Below are 26,788 nucleotides of genomic sequence, written 5' to 3' on the forward strand. Positions count from 1 at the left end.
TTATTAAAGACCTGGCTTTTTAATCAATGAGAATGCGGTCTGATCTGTGCTGTAATCTGGAGTATCTCGCTGCGCCTATACACCTTAGGGTATTAGTTTGCGCACAAAAAATCTCATAAATAAATAAATAAATAAATAAATGCAATTATGAGTTAATCCCCATATGATGGATAATAACTAAGCGGCCATGGTAATAAAGGGGGGTACTCCAGATTACACCTATTTACCACCTGCAATAATCAGGTCGTAAATGTGTGCGGGGCTTCTATGTGGGGCAGGGATGGAGTAAGGATGGTAAGGAATGTTTGGGAGTGAAGAGGAAGGTTAGTTCTGGCAGGGGGAGCACTGAGTGCTCCCTTCATGTCAGGTAAAAAAGTTGGGGTGGAGCTAGCGATGAGACATGGCTGTTATTGCAGCCGATGTCTCCTGCAATTTTATTGGCTAAGCTTATCGGCTGGTAAAATCAGGTTCCCCTTCATGCACATAAACAATCATTTAAAAAAATGCAGTTTTGCAACTTCTATGTGTGCTGCATTAAACTTCCAGCTTCCTGCATATAAACAATCTTCCCCTCAACACAATCACCCTTCCACCATGGTGCAAGGGTGCCTGCATTGGCTCTAGGCAGCTAAATATAGTGCCAGTGCATGGGGAAGCACAGGGCTGCACCATATTCTTGTAAATATGGTGCAGTCCTGCGCTTCTAAAGTGACAAAGCGTGTTGTTAGCCTTCTTGGCTTAATGATATGCTTCGCCACTTTCTCATAAACATGCCCCATAGTATGTTAGGTTTTGAAAGACTGACTGAGCAATATTTAGATGCTGCCCTGTAAGATAACATTAGTCATTTATTTCCCATAAAAGAGCATTGCGGTCAGTGCATTCTGAACAGTGTTTCAGTATATCTGTGGTAATCGTCAAGATGGTATGCAGACAGAATATCGAAATGGAAAAGTCGACTTACACAAATATTGTGTTGGAAATATCGTGACACAGAAATATCGACAGCAGGAATATCATGGTCAGGAAAATCGACTTTAAGCTAAGAAATGTTTTTAAAAATATCGAAGTCATTAATATTGTTTGCAAAAATATAGATGTTGTGAAAAGTATACCAGGGTGTGTGTTGTGTGTGTGTGTGGGGGGGGGGCATACCCCACAATGCTAGAAAATCATTAGTCCGAAGTCAAAGAAAAGTGAAATCAACATGATGACATGTAAAAATTTGCTATCTTTAACTAATAGGGATTTCTGGATAGTGTTCAATGTAACATTCTTCCAAACAGCTGTGTATATATTTGTGATTATTTGTTAGCTGTGTCACATTTTCAGAAACAGAACACATTTTGACAATGTTGGATCTTATACAGAAACTGAATTTTACAATATAAATCACTAAAGATGACACAGTAGTCACGCGATAACCATTTTGGCTCCTTTAATGAGCAAAGATCATGTATTCTAGCAGTGGAATAATACTTTTTGTCCAGATTATCTTTATTCACTTAGCGGCCAGTTGTCTTGCCCAGAAGTACAAAGTATTTATTTCCATCAAGTAGTATACAATTGATTGTGTGTAATAAGCTTTCATTCTTGAAAAAGAGTAACTGAAAAGAAATGTTTCTGTTACTGCAGTTAGTTTGTCAGAGAAAGTTCTTCGCATTATCTTACAAACTATCAAAATTGCTAGTAGTCTGAAAAAAATGTAAAAAAAATCACATAACTGTAGTCAAATAGAAATATAGTACAGGTAAGAGAGAAAGTAATTTTCAGGGATGTGCTCTTAATCCACCTCAATTCTTTTTATATAAATGTACATCTGATTACATATACAAACATTTTGAAAGGACTGTGAGATATACATTTACTGGTAAACAACAGGAGAATGAAGAATTGTTGGTGATTTTAGAACATTCATTTAAAATCACACAAATATATAAGACCTTATTTTAACGTTTCCAGTTGTTGGCACTCTTTTTTTGTTGTGTAGCCTCTGTATCTACATATGTATATATCTCATCACTGAAGTCAAGTGATTTCAAAGTCAATGCTGGCAACAATATGTAGTTTGCAAGGAGAAATACATTTTGACCAAGATACTGTTTAAAATGTTTTTGACATGCAGAATGAGTGAAAGTAAAATATTCGGATCTGTAATCAGAGTTGGTTGCATCAGCCAGGGAAGAGGGGGGCATCTTTGTAAATACTGTTGCAAGTAAATCTTTGGACACACTTGACCTAATACCAAAAGTAACTAATATCATTGTAACTAAACCACAGCAAAGTATAGTTCCTTCAACACAATTTCCATTAACGTTTTAAGTCTACAAATGATTTCAGTGGGCCAAAGAAACACAATTCAGAATTCAGAACTATTTTTCTCTGGGATTCCTATTAGTGATATTTCACCACTACACCTATGATCACAAACCACCAGCAACTAGTTCTTACCATTGAAGCTATTGTGAACAAAATTACTTCTGCCCCATACAAATTATCTTTTGGATTTGCCAATTGATAATGTAAGCTTCTCTTCAAAACTCCAATGGGAGGAGAAGATTTTATTTTATCACGGCTCTTAATTAGCAGCACAGCCACCAAGCATATAAATGATCATGCACTTCGTGCTAAAATATCCAGTTTTCTTCACCCCATCAACTTACACGCACAGCACTTGTGTGATAATGTTGTATCTGCGTGCCCTATAACCTCTTTATCTTGCTGGTAGACCTCAGCATGGAGCCTCTACTAAGACCTTGACAGCATTGGTGCTTTGTGTACTTATATTCAAATATGTAAATATGATCTACACAATAAAACAGTTAAAAAATGGTGTAATTTATTTGACATTCCATTGGTGTGTCTCTTGTGCATATTTATAGAATTTGTTTAAAATTTGTAGCCAAAGTTCTTTCCTGTTTGTGTTGCACATGCCTAATTTTGTAACGTAACTTAAAACTTCAAAAAATGAACTCTTGAATATGAATGAAAAGTATCATTCAGAGCAATTGCTTCAAGCAACTGTAATTTGTTCCTTTTGAATCCATTTGTGTCTGTACAATATTTTTTCAAAACTTCCAAAGTTCTTGATATGTATATGCACATAATAGTTCTTCATATTTAAATAGTGCGAGTCTCATAGGGTAAATACCAAGAAATACTCAGTAAAGTCACCTGTGGTAATTCATCAAAAATATAGTCTGTAGTTGCTTTTTGTCTGGCTATACCCTGGTCGTTGAATGTGAATGGGGGTGCGGGTGAGGATGTGGATGGGGCAAGGTATTATTTTGTCCTCCAGTAAAAGTATTGAATGTGTGTATCGGCTGAATCCCGGGTATAGTGCTAGGAATCATTGTGATGGTGTTAGGGGTCATCAATGGGATGTCATCTGGTGACCTTCTCATAGCTAGGGTGTAGTCTGGGGGGCAGGCGGTCCGAAGCACCACCTCATGTGGATGGATTGATTCACATTCATGATCCAAATCTGTGTGCTTCATTTGGAGGGACATTATTTCCTCTTCTTGTGCATGAGCAATATCATTGGTCGTGGTACGCTGGGGACTACACCTCCTGTGAACGTCATGTCTCCTCTTGTCTTTCTTGTAGTACAGTGCTGCAAATGCCAGAATGTTCAGGAACAGCAATGATGCTCCAACAGCAATAGTAACACTCAACTCTGTCGAATAATCCCGTTGATCAACTGAAAATGGACTCGGTTCCTGCTTGTCATCCTGTTTAACTGTGGGAAAGGCTGATGTGACCGGCACTGGATGCTTTCTCGTAGGGCGAAAAGTAATATCCATTGATGGCACTTTTGTTGTTGTTGAGGTATACTGAGATATATCATTTAGGTTGTGCAGATGAGGCACTAGTTCTAACCATAAGTTTACTTTGTTGGCCCGATAATGTTCTTTCACGCGTGGTTTTAATCCAATGTGAAGATACAGTTGATCTTTTTGATTATACCTGGTCCATGCCACTTCTTCAAAACGATTTGGCTTTGTGTGGATGAATTTTGTATCTTGAGGAACTGGTTGATTTGGGTCCCTGCAAAAATAATGAGAAATATTTACATTAACCAGAATGGTACTGAGTCTCCATTATATTTGCTTTCTAATAGACTTTTTGTCATCTTTTCAATTTTTTTAATATTGATAAAAAAAACAAAATTATTTGTATATACTCTACCGAAGATTGTACTTGGAAACATTACTACACATGTTGAAAACCTGTATTACATCTGTAATTATTGAAAACTGAGGTTCAGTTTATCTCTACCCTCAAATCCAGAAGCAAACTAACTTACGGAATCCTGTTGTTTTGTTGCGGGAGGTCAATTTGAAAAACGGACCGATAATGAATAATATAGTGCTAGAGAAACCATATTTAATGTAGGAATAAAAAGAAAATAAGGTCTAATATTGCATACATTTATGTAAATCATAACAGAGTTTCTCTCAAGATCAGACTCCTCATACAACATCATCAGTTTTAAACTATAACACCTCAAACACTGAATTAAAATTATAGTAATATGTCTGTTTCAGCATCATAATGATTACTGGAAAAATGTATTCTTGCTATTCCATGCAAACTCCATGGTACTCATTTTATCTGCTCTGTTGTTCCCTCAATAAAAATTTACAAAGAAGAGAAAAGTCTTATCAGGATTTATAACTAGGAATCTTACATTAAAAAGATGACAAACTGATGAAAAGCCTTACGTTGTTAATATAAATGTTGCTCAAATATGTTTAGTATATTTTTATTAGAAAAAAGGGGTAATATAGTGGAATCGTGTAATTAGATATATGCACAATAACCTCTGACCCAAAGAATGTATTTTTTTTATTTCAACCTTGTCTTGGCCATTAACAATTTGAGTACTCATCCTTTAAACTGCATTCAAACTGCTTTCTGTAATTTAAGACTAATGTTGAAAAAATTAAATAGAGCCCCAACCATAATGCTCGAAGAGACCTAGAACACTTTAAACGGGTTTCATTCAAAGAACCTAACATTGAAGAGTCTTTCCTCAAGCTTTCTTCATTGAATTGTGTAAGGCAAATATCCATACATTGACAGTATTACAGGTATAGGACACCATGGATATACAGTGTAAGTGCTATTGCAAAACACAGTTTCAGCCACTGAATGGTCTCCTAGATACAAAATTCAAGTCATTGTTGCCCAATATGATCCCCCCACCCCCAAATATCTCAATGAATACATGCATGGTGGTTTGAAAGCAGCATGTTACATATATGGAACGGCTCCCTCCAGCTTTAAATCTGAAAGAGGTGGAGCGCTCGAGAATGAGTGGGTCATGTAAAGCATGGCAGGCCTGTCGAGAGGAACCGCACTAATGAGCCCCAGATATAATTGAGGTTTTTGTAATTATTCAAAAGAATATCCACCATCCTTTCCATAGTTATGGCCTGCCATAGTCGCACATGCCACTGGGATATCAAGGGTGTTTCTGTCTTCTTCTATGAAGCCGCCAAGGCCATCTTAGCTGCTCCAAGACAAACCCACAGAATCGGCCGATTGCCAGAGGGTTGGTGTTTAAGGGTCTCATCCCACAGTCCAAAAAGGTTAAATCCCGGTTTAGCTGGGAGCGGATACCCCAAATATATCCTTGATCTGGGCTAATATAAAACTCACAATATATTTTGAAAATCCCCAAGTAAACTTTGTCTTCTTTAAAAGAGATCAGACATGTTTGGATACATTTATTAACGTTTGGTAAGGTACAGATACCAGTCAAAAAAGCACTTTATAATGTGCTTCCCACTTCCGAATAGAATGAATACATCAGGGAATATCTCTCCATAGTTTCCACAATTTCTCATCAGCGATCGTCTCCTCAAGTGTTTGTTCCCAAAAAGCTATGTGACAAGGCCTAGATGTAGGGGTGGAGGTTACCAATAGTGAATATGAGAGGAAAATGCAACCCCTGGACCCATCCACCTGCCGTACAAGTTTCTCTATGGGGGAGAGTTCCCTAGGGGCCGCAGACTCCAGCTTCAGGTGAAGTGCCTAGTATTTCAGTTGTGTATATCATCTCTAGAGCTTGGGAGAGAAAAATCCTGCTGGGTGTTTTCGAATGTGAGGATGTCCCATCCATGGAATAGATCAGATATGGTCAACCCCCTTTCTTCCAGAGGTAGAAAGGGCCGGGTGTAAGCACCAGTGTAAAAGCTGGGTTAAAGTGTATAGGGGTAAAGGGTGAGGAGAAATTAGCCTACTCAGTGGATCAGTTCACTGCATCCCACACCTTAAGGGTTGTCTTAGTGGGTGCATTAAGATAGGCATTAGGGGGGCAATCTGACTTCTGCTTCCATTGAATATCCCATAGGCATGGGCCCATTCCAGCTCTGTCCATGTGTAGCTAATGTTTTCCTGATTCTCATAGGGATCATTCAGAAATCCCCTGCAATTGGGCAGAGATATAGAAAAGTTGGAGGTCAGGTGGAGCCAGTCCGTCAGCATCTTTTGGGAATGTAAGCAATTTATAGGTAAGATCCTGCCAAATGAATTGGGTTACCAGAGAGTAAAGAGCAGGGGAGAAGTTACGTCCAACTAAATGAGGAGCCCTTGGAAAAGGTACAGCAGCAATGGTAATACAGTTATTTATAGTGCGTTGATGCGACAAACCCAAGGAATGTACATGGGCGCCCACCCCTTAAAATCTGCCTTAATTGGTTGTAGGAGCAGAGGATAATTTGCTCTGTAAAGGTCAGCCACCCTGGGGGTGATCTTGATTTCCAGGTAGGTGAGGTCTATTTAGTCTAGTGTAAAGGGGGGGGGGGGGACCTTCCTGAGGATAGACAGAGTCAGGTTAAGAAGGAATGACATGTAGGTGAATGGAAAATCCTGCCACCCACTCATATGATTTTATTTCAAGTTACAGGGCAGCCAGAAATGTCTGAATGGATGTAAGTGAAAGCAATACTTCATCTGCGAATGTTGAGATTTTATGTTCTACAGATCAAATGAGAGGCCTTGAATGGGTTGTATGGCTCGCACCTTGAATGCTAGGGGTTCAATACTGAGGGTAAATAAAAGTGGGGATAATGAACACCCTGTCTCGTGCCTTGCTCTAGAATGAAGAAATCTGAGCCCACCCCATTTACCAGTACCTGCAACTGCAGATTGGCGTAATTGGCTTATACTATGGGTATACATTGTTCACTAATGACACAGCTGCAAAGGGTATGGAAGAGGGACATCCAATCCACCTGAAATTAACTGTATTTTGGCATCTAGTGCAACAGGTACTGCCGGAATGCTTTTTTAGGAACTTTTCCGACCAGGTGGACCACCCTCAATTGTCATGCGCTTGCCACCCTTTAAAAAAACAGGACTGATCCAGATGTATCAGGTCTGGCATAATGTTTTCCAATCTATTGGCCAATATCTTGTTGTAAAGTTTGGCATCTAGGTTTAGAAATGCAATGGACCTAAAGCACATAGGTGAAGATCCTTCCTGAGTATTGGGATGACCAAAATCAGTGTCTTACCCATTGTACGCATCACCCTGCGAGCATTGGTTATTTCATTAAAGGTTATTTCATTTTCAAAAAGTTGTGAACCATAAGGAAGTCAATGGCTGCCTTAACTTCATAATCTCTGATGGGACTCCCCATAATCTCATTTTGGTCAGCAATCACCTGAGGAAGTTTTACCCCAGTGAGATAATCCAGCTGTCAGTGTCCTACATAGGCTTAGAAGAATAGATACGTATATAAAAATCATGGAAAGCTCCCACTTTACCTTCCTCTGAAGTAGCTACCTCTTCAGTCTCCAAATTAATCTGACCAATGTATTCCTTCTCATGTTTGGCCCTGAGTTGCTGCTCTAGATTAAATCCCACCTTCTTTCCCTTATTTGTATATATTGCCTGCAGCTTCCCAGTAGCACCATGAATTTCTGTTGTAGGGACACGGTCGGTGAGTCCTTATGATCCCACTCTGCCAACTGAAGTTCAGCTTCAAGGGCTAGTCAATCCTGAAATTTCTGTTTAATCAGGGTAGACAAAAATGAGGTACATTTCCCCCTTAAAGGCGTCCCATGTAGTGTAAGGCATACTAATTCTAAGATCGTTCATTTGAAAGAACTCCTTTCCGGTTTTCTGAAGTTTGTTGTGAAAGAGGAGATCCCTAGCAGGAGACCTCAGAAAAAATCACCAGCGAAATTAGGGCAATGGGGCATCTAGTGCAAGCTCTACAGGGGCATTATGTGAGAGGGTGATAGGGTGAAATCTGGTCTCCATGATAGAATGTTCTAAAGATTTACTTATGAAGGTATAGTCAAGTCAAGAGAACATGCCGTGGGAGTGTGAGAAGAATGTATAGTCCCAGGTCATAGGATGAGCGGTCCTTCAAGCATCTACTAGACCTACGTCGAGGATGGCCTGTTTCAGGGGTTTAAGAAAACTCCTAGCGTGGGATCTATGGGAATGTGAGCTAACTAGCACTGGACCCCACATAAGATTAAAATCTCCCAATATAATGATCTCCCCTTCTGAAAACCCCCTAGGAAAGCTATAAGCGACTATAGAAATACAGCCTGATTAGTATTGGGGGCATATACCGCAGATATTGTACACATCCTACCAACAATGGTTCCTTTAGGCAAAATTATTCTCCCTCTTTGTCGGACTTACACCCCACTGGTTTAAACATTTAAAGATAAATGTATTAATAGAGCCACCCTATTGTGCTTAGTGGGAGCAGCAGATCTATAGATCAAGGGACATGCCTTGTGGCAAAGTCTGTGATCGTCACTACGCTTGAAATGTGTTTCTTGTGAAGCTATTATATCCAGTATATTGTCAAGGAGGTATTTCCAGGGTTTTATGACACTTGGCCGGAGTATTTAGACCTTTGATATTCCATATCAGGGTAGTTAAGGTCACAGTATCTCCTTATAAACATGCTCGCCTAATAGTCGTAGACTGGACACTGACTGTAGTCTCCTTTCGCCCCTGCCCTGAACACATAAGGAATGGAACATTCCTCCAAAATCTCCCTCGCCCCTCTCACTGCCTCCTACCCCGGGCAAAGTAATGTTCTCCCACTCATGTAACATAAACAAGAACAACAAAAAGATAACACTCGGGAACCTACTTCCACAACAAAAATGAGTTTTTACTTCAGGTTTCATAGATCAGGCATTTAGGTCACTCTACTGTTTGCATCTCAAGCTCAAGGCAGGCTAGAGTTAAATAGTCAATTGAACCATGTAGATATGCACTCTATCCAAGTAGGGAACCTTCCTTCTAGTCAGGGCAAGGGAGTTACACACCTAAGATAACCCCTGCTCACCCCCTTGATAGCTTGGCACGAGCAGTCAGGCCTATCTCAGAGGCAATGTGTAAAGCATTTGAACATAGACACACAGTAATACAGTAGAAACACTACAAATGGACATCACACCAATTTAGAAAATTAACCAATCTTTATCTAGACCAAACAAGACCAAAATGACAAATATCCAACATACAGAACTCAAGATATCACCTTTTAATGGGTTTACATTGTGTCCATAGAACTCTATGGATGCATTGATTGAGCACAAAGTACCTTTGGTGCATCAAAATCCAAGGTGAAAAACAGCTGCCGAGGAAGGAAGCACCAGAAAACACAGCAATATGCCGATTCTGGAGTCCCAGGGGAAAGGAGGTGTCAGTTCTGCCGCACTCAAGAGAAGTGTTGCATCTATTCCTCACTGTGTGGAGAAGCAATGTCTCAAAATCCGAAAGCAGTTCCTTTCTGAAGGGCAATGCACTGGGAATTTTGCTGCACAAGTGTGATGCGAGGAAAGTCTGGATGTGCTGGGGTTGATGCAGCAGCAGCAAAACAGGCGCTGCATCAATTCTTCCAGCGGACTGGGGATGAATCGGTTCTTTCAGCTGTACAGCAGGGCCTGTGTCAGAGTCAGAGTGGAGGTCTCTGACGTTACAGACATGGTATTCTGGACTCTAAATGCAGCAGTTCTTCTGGTCACATGTAGGCGCTGTGTCTATTTTTCAGCCGCACCACAGCAATGCATTGGTTTTTCATTTGCAATGCAACCTTACGGAGGAAAAAACGTCTCTGGGAGGGCAATGCAAGTATTTTGGGTCATTAAAGCAGCCAAACCAAGGGCTCAGAACTGGAATTGGGCCTACTTGGCAGGTCTGAACACCCAGCAAAGTAGTTCATGGGGGCTGCAGATGGTGTCTTTGATGGTCTTGAAACTGCAAAGGATGCCAGGTCTAACAATAAGAACCTGCCGTCATGCATCTTAGAGGTCCGTTCCTAGAGGTCGGCACAAAACTGCAAGGAAGTATATGATGGTAACTCCACTCACAAGTTTGCCGGTCTAGTAAGGCCTTTCAACAAGACAAGTGTCATTTGTGTATTATAACTAGTTCTGGGATTACCATTGCCCCTTGTCTGCTCCTCTTGCATGGCTCGTAGCTGGTCTGTACACGTCACCTTTGGATCCTTGGTGCTCTGGGGCTGACACTTCCGAGGTCTGTGAATTGATGGGTCTTTTTCTGATAATCGAAGGAGAGATGTCAAACATTTAAGTCCATCTGTATTTGATGTGTTCATGGTGGAGCTTGTCTGTGAAAGCCTAAATTATAGTAAGCGTACCAGTATAGCAGGGCTGATATCTTAAAATAGTGAATACGTGTTGCTCTGGAATGAGACTGTTTCCACTTTCAGAGCACCAGTAATATTGAGTCCTTCACTTTAAAGGAATGGAGTTTCGTCAATACATTGTAGGGCCGTCTTCCCCCTTTAGACGTCAGTGGATCCACTCTGTGAACTTGGTCCAATTTAACTTTGGTTCTATTGTCACCCAGGAGCAAAAGAACATGCCCACAACACAGGCCTCTAGATCAGGACCCTCTGCCCCCTTCTCCTAATTCTAAATTCTGATATTGTCTTGTCATAAACAATTTTCCAGGTTTTTGCATTTCAACAGGGTGTCTTGTAATTGGGTTCTGAGTAGGTCCGAGGTGCTCTCTATCCAGCCAAATCGGTGTTCCAGTCCTTGAAACTTAGTGTCGAGATCCAGGGAGCGGGTGCACACTGAGTCAACTTCTTGTTGTGAGCCAGTGATTTTGGAGTTGATATCAGACTTGAGAGCCTCAAAGGAGAGATCTACCTTCAGTTATTCTCATAGCTCCCTTTTGAAGTCTTGGAGAGAGGAAAGGAGGTCTTCTTTGATTAGCCCCATAGAGTCAACCTGGGAGATGGAAGAGAGTAAGTCTCTGGCCTTCACTGTTGTAAAGTAGCATGGTACCCTGTTGAATTGTGCCTGGGGAGAGTAATGTCAGAGAATGCCACTCCAGAGGTCATGTTGAGGATAGCAGATCGCCATACTTTCCACCGCTACCAAGGCCCCATAGAAGAGGGAATTGTTGGGTGGCCGGATCCCAGAGGCAAATTTGAATGTTGTAGCGTTCAAGGTCTCCTCACCAACAGTCTCCCACCATCATAGCTAATAATATCATGTGGTGTGAGCCGAGGCGAGAGTAATGCGGTGGTAAACTTCTAAGGAGACCGGGAGGCTCACCATGGTGCACCTCGTTGATAGCCCTTCCATAGCAAACCAGGCTCCAGTCTTCCAAACTTGAGGTTAGCCCCTTACTCAGGAAAGGTATTGCATCTGCAGAGACAAAATCAACTGGCGCTGTGGGCCCAGTAATAATAGGTGCATAAAAAATCAGGGGCTCTTCGCACTCACCCAATCATGAGTGTTAGTTCATGTTATTTCTGCCATCTTCCAAGATGCAGCGGCCAAGCCCGAGTATTCCGCCTATGCAGAAGGTGGTGCACTGCGGGCATGCTGCTGAAATGAGCACAAATCGCTCTGCCGCGGATCTGCCCTGTGGTGCAGTCACCATATTAGGGTCAGGCAACCATGCATGCATCTACCTCCTTTTACCATTACCATAGGCCTTTTAGTCCTCAGCTTACCACCATCAACCCAATCTGCAGGGTCTTTGTGTCAGGTCAGTAATTTGCAGGCTCTTTAGTGTCCACCAGGTGAATCACCGACTCAACATAGCCGATCTTGCCTCAGTCGATGAGTGTCACAGGCTGAAGTTGGCATCGCCATTTGTCTGATCAATGTTAGGGCTTGTTAAGGGCCCCCACGGTGCAGCCAACCTCCTTACCAGTGGGGCATGTTGAATTGGAGCTATTTGAGGGGCTAAGGTGCCATTCACCTCGATTTAGTGATAAATGCAGCAGAGCACTGGTGCATTACTTCCACTTGGCCAAGATGGTTGGCCACACCCCCTTTTGTCTTATTTTTTTAATTGTCTAAAGAGTCATTATAGAAACATCTTCTAACATTCCATTGTCACATGTTCTCTTAGTTTCAAAACATTGTAACATGTGTGTTTTAAGTTCGGGACAGTTTTGTACCAGCAGCTCACTGTTAGTCCAAACATAGTGACAGTACCTGTGCTGTGGCTCTCTGTAATTTGATGAGCTGAGTGGGGACTGGCTTAACTTTGTTTTTTTTATATCCAGTTGGTATGGCTGGACAACACGTGTATATTTCTGGATGACACAATATTTTTAGGGACTCAGGTGCAATGTCCCAGTTTTTGGCCCCTTAAGGGGAAAAATTGTACTAACGTACTAGAATCGCTGACTTCTATAACTATAAAAGCAATGAGATCCTCCAGTTGTACAAAATTGGGAGCTAGCTAATAAGCCAAAAGGAAACATTTTTGCTGCTGTTGCACTAGACAGATTCTGCGCAATTATTCAAAACAACAATAATAATCATAGTAGTACTAAGGATGTTTACAGAATACTACTAGTAGTACAAACAACAATAATATCAACTTGATTACCTACACAACTTCCTACAACAGATTTGCCATTTTGCAACCATGCAAATTGGTGTTATTCAAATTAGCACTAAAAATATTGATTTTAGAATATGAATGACCAAGTCAACCATTTCAAAATATAAACTGGACTGCATGTTGCAGATCTCACAGTGACCACATAGTTTGTTTCTCCCGAAAAACATAGAAAAAGCATGGAAGTATATTTATATATTCAAAAACAAGATTATTTACTATTGTCCTCAAATAACGTTGAACACTGCACTTTTACATCACTAAACAGGAAAGGAGGTTATGGCGAATCCCGCCTGCACGTAGCCGCAGGTGACCACTGCCCGCCCCACGTTGGGAAGTTGCTGACCGTTGGTGCGGATCTGTGGCTGTGAGGCTCTCTGAGACCAGACGAGGCTGGCTGCTGCTGCTCTTCGTGTGGTTGGGGGAAAAAGCGCACCGCGGCTGTGATGGCTCTGCGTGCGCTTGGTCTTGTTTTAGGTTTGGGCTTTGGGCACTTGCTATATTCCGGACATACATCGAGCAGCCACAGGGGATTTAAAAGGCAGTGCACCACTAGAACAAAGAGTCTGAATGGCACTTTTACTCAGGCTTCTTAAATAAGAAAGACCCGGTCCTCTTTGACATTTTACTCAGACGTGTTTGTGAGTTGAGTCTCCTCGGCAGTCGGAAACGGAGCAAGCTGCATCTGGAACTGCATTCAGGTGTGGAAAACATGTAATATTGTACTTGACATAAGCTGCAGCCATTTTGGCTGTTGTGTCCATTTCCTTTCCTTCGTAATTCTCCCCGTCCTCTGTTGCTCGTCTTTTTCTGCCTGTGCTATCTATTTTAGTTGACTTCCTGACTCAGCTAAAAGCAATGTACGTGCTGAGAGTTTGTAGCTGCCATTATACCTGTTAACTGTCAATCATTTCTGCTGCCATAAGCACTCCTACTCCCCCTCTCACTTTGCTGACCAATTGGTTATTCATCTGCCCTTGCTTGTTCAAAACTATTTCAAAAACTTGTCCTTCTTATTTCTGTTCACATGCTTACACTGCAGAAAAACTGTATAAAAGCCCTGTGTTCTGTGACTTCAGTGTACTACCTCAGGCAGCACTTGAGAGTGCTGTGTGGACGTGGTTCCACTCATGAGTGATTAATAAACTTGTTATTTATTCCTTCTCCAGTGCTGATGTCTACTTTGTTGGTTTTTGAACCCGTGGACAAAAGGGTGACCCTGCACCAGTGTACCCCTAAAAAGGTATATTTCCACAGTCGGCACCCAACATGGGGCCCCATCAGAGACGTGGCCTTGATGGAGGATTGAAATTTCACTGAGGAAGCGCACTGCACGAGGAGACCGTTGTCTTTGCAGGCCGACGTGACTTTTCCGTTTTTTTCTGATTTGACCCTCCAGGTGGTGCCGGTCTTGACTGGGGTTTTCTTTGGCGCACTTTTGTAGTGACCATTAGGTCGACCAGAGATCAGCAGGTGGGAGTTGGAGACTTCTGTCAGGTAAGGTCGCTAAAGCGGCACTCTTGATTTGTTAAGTCTGGGCTTTTTGTTTGAATTTGTGATTCACTTTTTGCAAAAATTGAAGGCAGGTAATGTGGAGATTTTTCTCTTTTTGAAATATTTTGAAGTAGTAATATTTAACAAATTTTTGATGAGGCATGCCTGTTCTCAGCACACTCTGTAGGTGGTGTTGCTGCTCTGGTGGTACTAAACAGAGTTTAGAAAAAAGTCAGCCGGCTCCCCCAGAGGGGCCACCTAATAAAGACATACATGTCAAATATGGTATTTCTTCCATAATGTACAGTACACTGTGGAACAAATACACAAAGAAAGATTCTGATCTACGATGGCCTGTGAATGGGTAATTTGATTTTAAAAAGGTTCACTATGTAGAGTAGTGTTTAATTGAAAGAAAAAATAGATAGGATATGTTTCATTGTGTGTGTATGCGGGAGAAAGAAGTACGAGAGAGAGTGTGAAGAGAGCAGAAGTGATAGCAGAAAAAGAACAATGAAAAACGATATATAAAAAAACATGCTAGAATAAAAAAAAAAAGAAAGAAAGGAAGGAAGGAAAAAAAATAGAAAAAGAAGATAGGGAACGTCGATTAGAGGTAAATGGCCAGTACCCTATTAGGCACCCTATTTATCCCATACTTAATAAACCTCAGGATGACTGCATCCTATTAGATCAACCCCCACCCCTGTATAAATTCCCCACTCCAAGTGCCCCTGAAGATGAGGTTTTTGATAAGGAGCATTTGTCTTCAGAAGAAAAAGATAAAGATAAGCAAATTGGGCAGCAGACAGGCTCTACTTTATCTAGGGAAGAGAAAGATAACATGCGGGATATTGCTAGAGAGGAAGCAAGTCGGACTACTACAGCAATGGCCCTCACAGTTACAGTTCAGACTTGGGAAGACGCCAAACGGTTTTATTTTTGTAGAAAAATTCACTTGGGAGGTAATATATGGTTGACAGCATATTTATAATACAACATAACCAGATGATATAAGTACTGATTGTAAACAGTTAGGAGATGGGACTTTCCTTTTTTCGAACCTAACTGATATGATTAGACAGTTGGTCAAATTACGAGATGACACATTGCGTTTGCTAAAGGAGCAAGAATTAGCTAGGAAAAATAAAGTTGCAGAAGCAGTTCAATCTCAGGCAAAGAAAGTAGCAGTTCAATCTCAGGCAAAGAAAGTAGATGCTTTGGTGGATGCAAATAAACCTAGTAGTAGTGAGTCTGCTATGAAACCTTTGCGTGAAGCTGCACCGCTGTATGTTCCTCCGAAGGGTGCGGGAACCAATAATAAAAAAACTTTGGATGATGCAAAGGGATATTTTATATATAATTGGGTTTAAACTCCCTGGAGTAGAGCTGATGTGATGCCTCTTAAAGCTGCTTTGCCCGACCCCCGGAAAAATCCTACCGCCTTCTATGAGGAGGTGGAAGGAGCCATTAGCTCCTGCACTATGACCTTGCCAGATATTGATATGTTCTTTGGACTTATTTTGCCTCTTGATATGTGGAGAACAATACGTAAAATAGATGATAATGCAGCATATGGTGATACCTGGGAACATTTAGAACCAATAGATGCGGAAAGGGAGCCTGCACAGAAACCTCAGAAGGAGATATTAGATCTTCCTAAAGCTATTGTGACTAAGTTAAAGACTCTCATACCCACTAAGAAAATAGATTGGACCACGTTAGCGTCCTGTAAACAGAAAAAGGATGAGTTAGTTTCTGACTTCTTTTCAAGGTTTGAGGAGACATTCCATGATTTTAGTGGTCAGTCATTTGCCAATGATACGGGTCGGCATTTGTTTGTTGATACATTTGTCAATATGTTACCGGAAATAGCTGGTCGCTTAAAGGCCAGCAAGAATTCTTGGACCACGTCTTCCCTAGTTTCCCTTTTGACTATGGAACAATATTATGAGCGGCACGAACAGGAAGCAAAAGGCAGGGAGGATAAGAAGGTTAAAGAATTAAAGACAAAAGTTATGTTGGCTCAAGTATATAGTTCACCATTTAGGGGAGGTGGAAGAAGCGGATGCGCAATGTATATACCTGGAGTGCCCCCTTTTGCGAAGTCAGCAGTATCAGCGGGGAAGGGGAAGTATGAGAGGACGCCCAGGAAATTCAGGAAACAGGGGAGGTACAGGAGCTCAACCCAGATTTGAAGCAGTTGAACAAGGACCAAATTACTCTAATACTTTGGATAGACGTAATCAATATTAAATGTCTGATTATTTTATTGATGCTCTTGCAGATTCCGATTATGCAAAGGGATGCCTAGGATGGGGTAAGGGATCAGTTGAGGTGCCAGTACATCAAATGGGTCCTTATGTTGATGCAAGTATAAGTATAAAGAAGCTTGTAAAGCGCTCGAATGCCAGACGGCGTCTTGGCGCTAAGGTGTGAATAGTCGGTGACAGAGGAACAGTACTAATGGATATTAAACAGCTGGGACTTCAGGGCCTTCCTAAAATGTACATAATGATGCTGGAGTCGCATACCCACTGGTTGCTTGTTCCAGAGTTTTGTTGCACAGATGGCAAAAGAGCGTCTTGGGATCTACTGATAGGTTTCGGGTTGACACAGGGGCTACCCGTAATGCTCTGTCTAAAAATTGGTTCCTAGGGCTCTCCTGTCTGGCACAATGATAACATTGATAGGATTCGATGGGACACCTATACCTATCCCACTTTCACAGCAACTTGAATTCGGACTTGACAAATTCACTGCAGCATATCCATTTTTGCTTTCCCCTAACACGGCAGACAACAGTGTGGGTATCGATATGCTTAAATATTTTCGTGCCACAATAAGTTGTTCTCCGGAAGGTGTGAGTGTTCTTTTAAATAACAATTATCCAATGGTTGAGAGATTCTGTCTTATCAATGAGGATGCCGCTCAGACATCCTTGCCTAGTGTGAAGAAGGAACACTGTTATAGTTATCATTTCTTGCCTCTCACAATCACAAAGTCTCGCAAAAGAAATATCAATTTTGTAGACAGCAGGTTACCTATTTAGGTCACCTCCTGTCTACGGAGGGACGTGCACTTACAGCTGATCAAATTCAGACCATTTTAGATACTCCTGTACCCCGCACTCAGAAGGATATTCGTGCACTGATTGGCATCATCTTTTTTTTTTAGGCAGTTTTTCACACATTATTAAACTTTTGTTGGCCCTTTTTTGGCCCTCCCATGGACTGCTGAGTGCCAGAGCGCCTTCCAACAGTTATACCAAGCCCTTTGTTCTACACCAGTATTAGCTACCCCAGACATCTTTATGAGTGACTATTTGTTCCAGTTAACTGACAGCTTGTCTTCTATTTATCAGCAGGTGTGGGAAGCTCTTCCTTCGTGAGCCCTGCTATGCTTACAGATCATCACGTCGTTTTGGTCACTGAGAGAGGACGAGCTGCGTCACCTGAAGGACATGAGGAAGTCTTCCCGGACCACACGATCCCTGGTACATCTAGATATCTGCTTCGATCCAGGAAGAAAGACATTTCAGCGCAGAAAGAGACTATTTGAGCCACTGTCCTGGGTGGTTAAAGACTGACTAAAAAGGGGGGTAGTCTTTTAGTGACTACTCGTATCAATGTTAGTGAAGAAACCAATGCCTGCCCAGGACCTTAGGGCATCATCTCTTTTGTTGTTTGCAGATGAAAATGAGATCGCCTAAGAAGAAGGAGATCACTGCGACAATGTGCAATGGCTGTACAATCTCCATCCATGGTATGACTTTGACTGCTGCCATCATCGCTACTGTAATGTGGGTAGTGGAGGAAGTAATGCCTGGAGGCTCCTTACCTAACATTACTGTTACATCACTTGCTGCAAAAGAGCACCATCATTTTGATTTTCCGCAACATGAACAGAGATACCGGAAAAATCTGAGAAACAATCAATTTCTTCAAATGTTGCATCAGACACACCAGCTAAGCAATGCTACTAACTGTAGGGTTTGTGGCAAGATTCCTCCTCATCAGAACATAAAAGGAATCCTGTTGTCACTGCTGCCATTCTCTCACAATCGCTCATGCCCAGCTTGGTTCAAACTTTTATATGCCTCTAATGAATAAAAAGTGTGTTACCCCGATGAGGAAGGGAACCCACAGGCCAAAGGAACTGTATGGAAAATGGAAGAGTATCGCAGAGGAAATTCCTCCACATGTTATGTTTTCCCCAACACTCGAACAGCCAAGGGTAACGGGCCTTTTGTCATCGCTGTTACTAGAGCCTGAGCAAATCTTTGTGTGAGCAGTTTTGGTAGTATCCCAGTGGGGAAAAGTGACTGTACCACAGTATTGAACATTGGTGGAATGAATAACAGCAGTTTTCTATCCTCACACAACACTTATTTCATTTGTGGGAGTAAAGGCTACTTTCATCTACCAATTGGATGGTCCGGAACATGCTACGTGTCCTACTTGCTTCCTCCTGTGTTCCGAGCACCTGCATCTTATCATAAAGATCAAAAACTGTTCAATGACATTTCCTTGAACCGGTTCAAAAGAACTATAAATAATGATGAAGCAATATGTTGATTTTAATTTAGGACTCTTTTTCTTTGATGGTGCGGCTTCGAATAGGCAGGAAATCAGGTGCTTACAAATGTCCAAAATGTAAATGCCCATTTAGCAATAGACCGAGAAGTCAGCGGTATGATGCTGATCGATATACATGATATCTATAGTACCCCTTTTTTAAAGCATAAGAAAATGTCTTAGCTTATGCCAAAAGGGCTGTCTGTGGAAAACGTGTAATATTTTACTTGGCATAAGCTGCAGCCATTTTGGGTGTGGTGTCCATTTACTTTCCTTCGTAATTCTCCCGCCCTCTGTTGCTCGTCTTTTTCTGCCTGTGCTACCGGTTTTAGTTGACTTCCTGACTTAGCTAAAAGCAATGTAGGTGTTGAGAGTTTGTAGCTGCCAGTACACCTGTTAACTGTCAATCATTTCTGCTGCCATAAGAACTCCTGCTCCCCCTCCCACTTTGCTGACCAAGGGGTCATTCATCTGTCCTAGTTTGTCCAAAACTATTTCAAAAACGTGTCCTTCCTATTTCGGGTCACATGCTTACACTGCAGAAAAACTGTATAAAAGCCCTGTGTTCTGTAACTTCAGTGTAATACCTCAGGCAGCACTTGAGAGTGCTGTGTGGACGTGGTCCCACTCATGAGTGATTAATAAACTTGTTATTTATTCCTACTCCAGTGCTGATCTCTACTTTGTTGGTTTTTGAACCCAAGGACAAATGGGTGTCCCTGCACTAGTGTACCCCTAAAAAGGTATATTTCCACACAGGAATCCACTGCTGGGTGTGAAAGGTGCAAGACTTCAAGGGAGAGCGAGACCCCATCAGTCACAGCCGGTAAGCGTGCTGGGAGTAAAAGGTGGAAACAAGATATAACTGCCTTATTAACAAGAAGGAACTGTAGAATTAAGAGAGTTGGACTCTTTCTGCTTTTTTTTTAGACTGAACTTTGCTTTCACTGAAGAAGCAGACTTGGGAGAAAGGAAGAGGGGAGAGGGAAAGACGAAAGGAGAAAGAAAAGAGAGAAAAAGACAAAATTTGAGGAGCTAAACTTTTCTCTGGAACGAGGCTGCGCTGGGCCATGTGGGGCTTATTAGTAGGAACAAATCCTGCTCAGGATGGGAAAACATCTAAAAATTACTAATGCACTGGCTCAGATTTAAATATGGCGCATAATACTAAAATCTGTACTTCACAGCTGAAGATGTCACGATTCCTGGCCGGGTGTTACGCTAGCTGTACGCGCGTATTGCCGGCCAGGAACTACATTCCCCAGAATGCCCAGAGTGACGCGACGTGCGCCAGCAAGGGCGGAGCCGGAACCAAGAAGCAGGATACAAAGCGGCAGAGCCCCGGGCGGCGTTGCCGATTATTCCTCCATTGTGGTCTGCTCCAGTGGCAGTGAGGAAAGTCTTCGCCTCCGTGGTAGCGGTAAGAGGGTTCTGGAGTCTTTACTCTCGGAACCGCCATTTCATAGCCTTGGTCCGTTATTCGGACAACCCAAGTCCTGGGATCTCCTCTGTTGGCCGTAACGTGCTTCCCAGCCGTTACATGCAGAGGGGAGTCGTCGCCCGTAGTGGCGCGTGGGTTACCTGCTCCCTGTTGGAAAAAGGCCGTCTCGTGGTCCTTTATTGCAGGGAGGGTATAGTGCCCGCGAGCTAACTTTCAGTCACGTCTAAGCAGTTGTTGGAGAGCGTGCTGTGTGCCGTGTCTTTCGTACTTTTGAAAGAGACACGCAGTCACGCATAAGCAGTTGTTGGAGAGCGTGCAGTGTGCTGTGTCTTTCGTACTTTTGAAAGAGACACGCAGTCAAGTATAAGCAGTTGTTGGAGAGCGTGCAGTGTGCGGTGCCTTTCGTACTTTGGGAAGTACAGTACACAACAGAGCGAACGCTCATCGCAGTGAGTGTGGGTGTGTGAATTGACTTAAGAAGGGAGGATTAAACACACCTCCATATTTTTCCGTCCTCCTCACTTTGACTTTGAGTATATAGAAAGAGGGTGCGGGGTCCTTAGCCACGCAACTGTTGTGATCTGAGGAGGCAACCTCAGAGTTCACTTATTTAACTGCTGCTCCAGGTGGGGCAATATACAGGCAACAACGTGATCCGATATGTGTTCCATGGTGGAGCACTTTATTGTGCAGTAGTTTTGTTTTCTCATTTTCTTCATTTGCCTATGTGTATGTGTTGCACGTTGCCTTTCTTTTCTTTACAGGTCTCCCTCCCAGCAGTCCCCATCCTTTCCTTCCCCCGCTCAATTGCCCCAAGAGTCTGTGTATTCTACATGCGCCAGACTTGGGTCGATTCAGAGGTGGGCCCCCATAGAGCATCGACACAGCCCTGAGGACTCGGATTTGGAAGGCACGACAGAAGATTGCTTCTGCGACAGCAAGAGCTGAGTGCGCCAGAAAGTTCGCTAAGGGTCAGCCCCAATTACTAGTCCCATTAGTTCTGAAGACGATGTCTTGGAGCATGGTGTTGGGGGCCAAGGGGCCATTAGTCAGGAGACGGCGGAAAGTTCCAGTCATAGTGGAATAAACTTAACCACAGAGGCACTAGAACGAGGCAGCGCATCATCTGGCTTGGCAACAATGGGAGAAAGGCTGATTAATAACTCTCTGGTGGTGAATCAAGATGAAACAGCGAATCAGGAGAGCATTCAGGAAAATCCTTCCAGTACGCCTCTGGGCAAAGTCAAGGAATATTCGTTATTTATTAAATCAAAGGCACCTCCACTTCCTCTGCAGCCTCCACTCCCTGTATTACATCAGCCTTTGGATTAGGATGTTCAGGATGCACAGGACGTACAGGCTCAACCATGTCTCGAGTCGGCTGCTCAGGCACTCCCTCTACTATTTTGACCATTGGCAAACCCTTCATCATCATCATTGTTGATTGTAGTGGCCGATAGAAACTTTTAATCAAGTTAACAAACACGGCTAGGATCAGAGGATCTGTCCTGGGCTCAGCATTTGGAGACCGGGACAAGTTTCCAGTGCGACATAAAAGCTATGCTCAACGTTATTCTTGACAAGATAAGAGAAATGAAAGCCACTCAAGCAACTGAGATAGCAGCACTTCATGCACGTCTATCAAAAATTGAAGAAGTAGTTGGATCTTACCTGGCAAGGCTGCAGGAGGCTGAATCAAGAATCTCTCTCCTGGAAGATCAGGTGACCTCGATGAAGCAGCAGGTCTCAATAGATAAAAAGCAGAAACACCTGCTGGAAACCAAGCTAGAAGAATTGGAGAACCATTCTCGACTTTCGAATCTGCGACTAGTTGGGGTCCCTGAAGGCTGTGAAGGGTCACAAACACTCCAGTGGGTCAGATCCTTTATCAAAGAGAATGTCCTTCCCGAGTTCTCAGGTGACCTCACGATCACACGGGCACACAGAGTTAAAGCGCAGCCATTCCCCAATTCAAAATTGCCTAGAACAATCTTAGTGAACTTTGCGGACTTTCGGCTAAAGGAGCAGATTTTGACCAGAGTGTATTAGGAGAAGCAATTCTCTTCTTGGGAAGTTCCTAACTGTCGCATTTTTTCGGATATGAGTGCAGCGGCAGGGCATCGTGGGAAGGAGTTTGTTAAGCTTCTCTACTTGTTTAAAGCACGGGGAGTTCAAGCGGCCATTGCTCAGCAATCGAAATTACGAGTTTTGGTCCAAGACAAATTTCATATGTTCACAAGTCTTGATGAAGCAAAAAATTACTAAGGAGAAGTAAAGAGATTGGACTGTTCGACACGATGAACATTGGTTCTTATGTCACGATGAACATTGGTTCTTATGTTCTCCTCCTTTTCTCTTGTGTTTCTCTTCTTTCTTTTTTTTTCTTTATTCCTTTCGGGCGGGACGGGGTAGTGGGTCACACTAGGGTGCAAGAACATGGCACCTGACATAGGGGGTTTACAAAGAGGGCAGGCAGGGGGTAAGGCGGGCTATTCCCCATCTGCCAGGAGTAGGAAGGGTGACAGGAAAGTGGTGAGGGATGGGGCGGTAGGGCACGGAGAAGGGGGTGTGGCAGGTAATTGGGAAAACATGAGAGCAGAATTAGAAAAGTAATCTTACTTATAAGGCAGATATTAGATACAAATGGTACGTTTTTAGTTTTTTCTTTAATGCATTATGGATTCTAATCTAAGGATGATATTGATAAATGTTAATGGGATATCTAATAAGAAAAAATTGGGGGCTGATTTGATGGCCTACTTAGATTTTATATCTTCAGGAGACCCATCTGAAAACTTATACTCCAAACTTTAAATACCTAAATACTATTCTAGAGCCTTCTTTGCCTCATCAGGGCTTGCAGTTAGGGGGGTAGCCATTTATTTTGCTCTAGGAACTAACTGTGAGTTACATCAAGTAACGAGAGACCCCCAAGGGAGGTGGATTTGGGTTACTGCTAGGGTAAGTGGGGCACTGTTTAATTTCGTAAACTACTATGCACCAATTACCGATGATCCAACAGCCCTTATAAAGATCAATGAGCTGGTTAGAGGCAAATAGGGCCCAATAAGGCTAGGAGGAGATTTTAATTTCATTCAAGATTGCATGGCGGCAGTATGTTTGTGTGAGTGCAAGTGATTTGGTTGTTTGAGCCCGTGGATGGCGGTATGGAAGTCTTGTGTGTGGTGTGTGAATGGCATGTGAGTGGACCATAAAGCGGTTGGTGCCGTGAATTGGCTTTATGGCTCACCTTCAGAAGGCTTGGCTTCAATATTTATATACTTTGATAAGTATTTGTGCTTTGAAGCCAGCATTTCTGGAGGTGCTAAAACCAACCAGTGTAAGTGGTGGATTAGCTTGATCAAATTAGTGTTAGATTTATATTTGTGGCGGTGTAATGGCCTTTTGTAAGATTTATTTTTCTCAATATGGGTAGCATGGAACTTTGTGCCCCAGCTCAGCTGTCACCTAGGCAAACCTTTACATTTTTGAGTAGTAGACAAAGGGGGAAGTACAAGGGTGAATGACTTGTGTGGTTCTCACTGTTTCTTTTTACCCAACATGCCCTGAAAAGCTCAAATTTAGTTGAAAAAGACTCTTTTTCCACACATTTTTGTGTGGGAAAGTTGTGGGATCACCGGGCTGACACAAATTTCCTACCACCCAGCATTCCCTCAGGTCTCCCGATAACAATGGTGCCTCACTTATGTGGGATGCCCAAGTACCCGCGACAGGCAAGGGCCCAAAACGTAGATTTTTGCATGAACATTTGTTCGTTTACACAGCTTGCACCATTCTGTCTCAGACTGACATCTACAGAGGAGTCAGCAGATACCAATGCATTTTATCCATGGCGGTAGGCTTGTTTTCTCAGAAGGTGTCCAGAGGCCAAGATCCTGTCACATGCAATCTATAAACAGAAGACAAAGCGGTACTGGCTTAGCCAGTGCTAAATTTGTGCAGGTGGAGAGCTCTGACACAAATTTTTGATTTAAAAAACATATTTTTTCATCATCAGACTTAGAGGCAGAGCAAGAGAGAACAATGCGGGAAAGGCAAAACAAAGGAGGCATAGAAAGATAGGAAAACAGTGACAAACGTAAATAGAAGGTACATAAAAACCTTGAGAGAGGAAGATTACAGGCCATATTTATCAAGGCTTTGGACCTGTGCAATCACAAAAGGTGTCATTCTGTATGAAAAAGTGTCTGCAATTAATTCTTAATGCTTTATTAAAAGTAATTTACTGATGGAAAATTGCTTTAGACAATTCACAATTTTAGTTTTATTCAAATATCAATGGCAAACAAGTGTAATTGTCTCTATGAAGGATCGGTTATTCTGAGCTACCACTTAATAAAATCATACACATTTTCAGAATGACCTATAATGTGTGAGCAATTGTATCAGGCATTTAAAACATCCAGATTTCCCCCCATATGTGTTCTCTGAAGATATCTTGGTATAGTGACTCAATGTTACTATTTAGTGGCTCAACAAACCCAACCCTAGCACTAAGCTCTGCGATTGGAGTTTGAATGTAAATAATAAATAGTAAAGGACACCTAGTCAAACCTTAGAACATATCATGGTGATTTCATTTATTTCTTTGCTAGTAGTTTGATAAAAATAATACACACAGTTTTTGAGCCTGGCCATTTAGCGATTGAGACATCAGCTAATTGTTTACTGTTAGCCCTCGGTGGTTCTTTCATTACAAACTAAAAAACCCTATACCTTTTAAAGAAGCAGGGAAAGAACAGTTTTGGGTAAGTAGGGTCAGGCCAACCACAATATAACCCTCCTAGTGGATCCAATATGCCAGATGAGAAAAAGGATTTGGAAATGCTTATACATATCTATACATATCACAGGCAATTTGGATCTAACCCAGTAACTCCTCCCTTAAATATAATAATGAATGAAAAAAATGTACACATTTTAGAGACCCTCCACGTGTGTAAGTGACATCTCTTAAACCAAATCAGTGCAGATCATAGGCTTGTGAATCAGCATCAGATTTCACAAAGATGTCCAATTGTGACCTTAATTCAAAAAATGATATGCAAATACAGCCATGGAGAAAAACAATAATTATAGGAAGTCCTCATTAATCGTTATGTTTATATAATTGTCTAACAGTACTAGAATTTACAAACTGTAAGGAAAAGAGCAACCATTGATATTTTTCATTGGAAGAATTTGTAAGCAGGTACTCACCCTGTCTTAGCAAAATTTGTCCAGTATGTCATTACCACCGCACTTAGCATGACATCATTTTTGGAAAAATTACAAGGAAACAATTCAGTAGGTCCAATCATCGGAATCCCAAACACATAGGGAACTTCATCTCCATGAGCTGCGTCAGCCCAAGCAGGCACCTGGTCAGTTTGGCAATGATGGTAAAAGGCATAGAAATATGTGGGAGAACCAAAGTTTGAGTGCAGGTCCGCTGTTGCCACTGCTGGAGCCACCCACTGATGATCTGTAAACAAAGCTAACAAGGTCTTTCTTCTCGTTTCAGGATTATGCCGGTCTGCCCAATCCGTATACATAAATTTGATGGTTTCCCTCATAATATCTTTCCCTTCTGTGTATCCATATAGGTTGTCCACAAAATTTGAAACAGTAAAGTCAAAATCACTTGCTGATATGCCATCCTCATGGTCAACAATACTTTCCACAAATTTTAAGCCTTCTCCTTGGTTAACTCCAAGCATGATATCGTAATTGAGGAATTCCCCTTGTTCCATCAGAATCTGAGGGTCGTCAGGTATCACATCTCCATCAATCACGGGTCCAAAGGCTATGTGGTATCGTGCAGGTTGAATATCCTGGTCAACAAGCTCTCTATAAGGCCTTTTCTGTAGACATTCTATTAATTCTATAGTATCTGACATGTTACATCCAACTTTTGTAGCCAACATTCTGGCATATTTGGCAGGCTGGAAACTAACTGCCCAGCTGGAGAGAGCAGTTCCACTTTGAGCGATGGCCCTTTGAAAGAGTCCTGTGGGGAAATAATAAATAAAACATTGATATAATGATTTAAAACTCAAGTTAAAACAGAATGTACTTTGTTTTGAAATGGTAAAGGTTACAGGGACATATTATTGCTTTCATAATGTCTATCTTCCATTCTGACTTATTGTAGAAGATATAAGCGTTTTCCCAATCCATTCTACTCAAAGAAGGTTTGAATGTACCTCACTCTCTCTATCACTTGCAGCATAGGCTTACTCAGCACTTCTATTTTCCATTCCCATAGGTAGAAGAGCAAAACTCGGCCTAGTAACAGCTTGTATTCATTGGTATTGAAATTATATTAGCTTTACCCTTAGTAAGTGTAGGAGGGATTTGTGGGCAGGGTTTGTCTCATTTTCATTACATGTGTGC

General features: G+C 42.0%; 1 protein-coding gene across 3 annotated transcripts in view; it reads right to left on the minus strand.

Moving 5' to 3' along the window:
• Positions 1-1,423: 1,423 nt before the first annotated feature.
• NLGN1 (neuroligin 1) overlaps positions 1,424-26,788 on the minus strand; it is a 792,339-nt gene continuing 766,974 nt past the window's right edge. For 2 of the 3 annotated variants that reach the window (XM_085635420.1, XM_085635419.1), the window contains 2 exons: positions 25,613-26,402; positions 1,430-4,047 (listed from right to left, as the gene is read on the minus strand). In XM_085635420.1, coding sequence (XP_085491546.1) covers positions 3,222-4,047; positions 25,613-26,402 — 1,616 coding nt within the window. In that variant the 3' untranslated portion in view covers positions 1,430-3,221. Of the gene's footprint in view, positions 4,048-25,612; positions 26,403-26,788 lie in introns of all 3 variants that reach the window. The other variant, XM_085635421.1, reaches the window with a different exon arrangement.

The sequence above is a fragment of the Triturus cristatus genome, chromosome 11 (genome assembly GCF_964204655.1).
Source record: "Triturus cristatus chromosome 11, aTriCri1.1, whole genome shotgun sequence".
Taxonomy (NCBI): domain Eukaryota; kingdom Metazoa; phylum Chordata; class Amphibia; order Caudata; family Salamandridae; genus Triturus; species Triturus cristatus.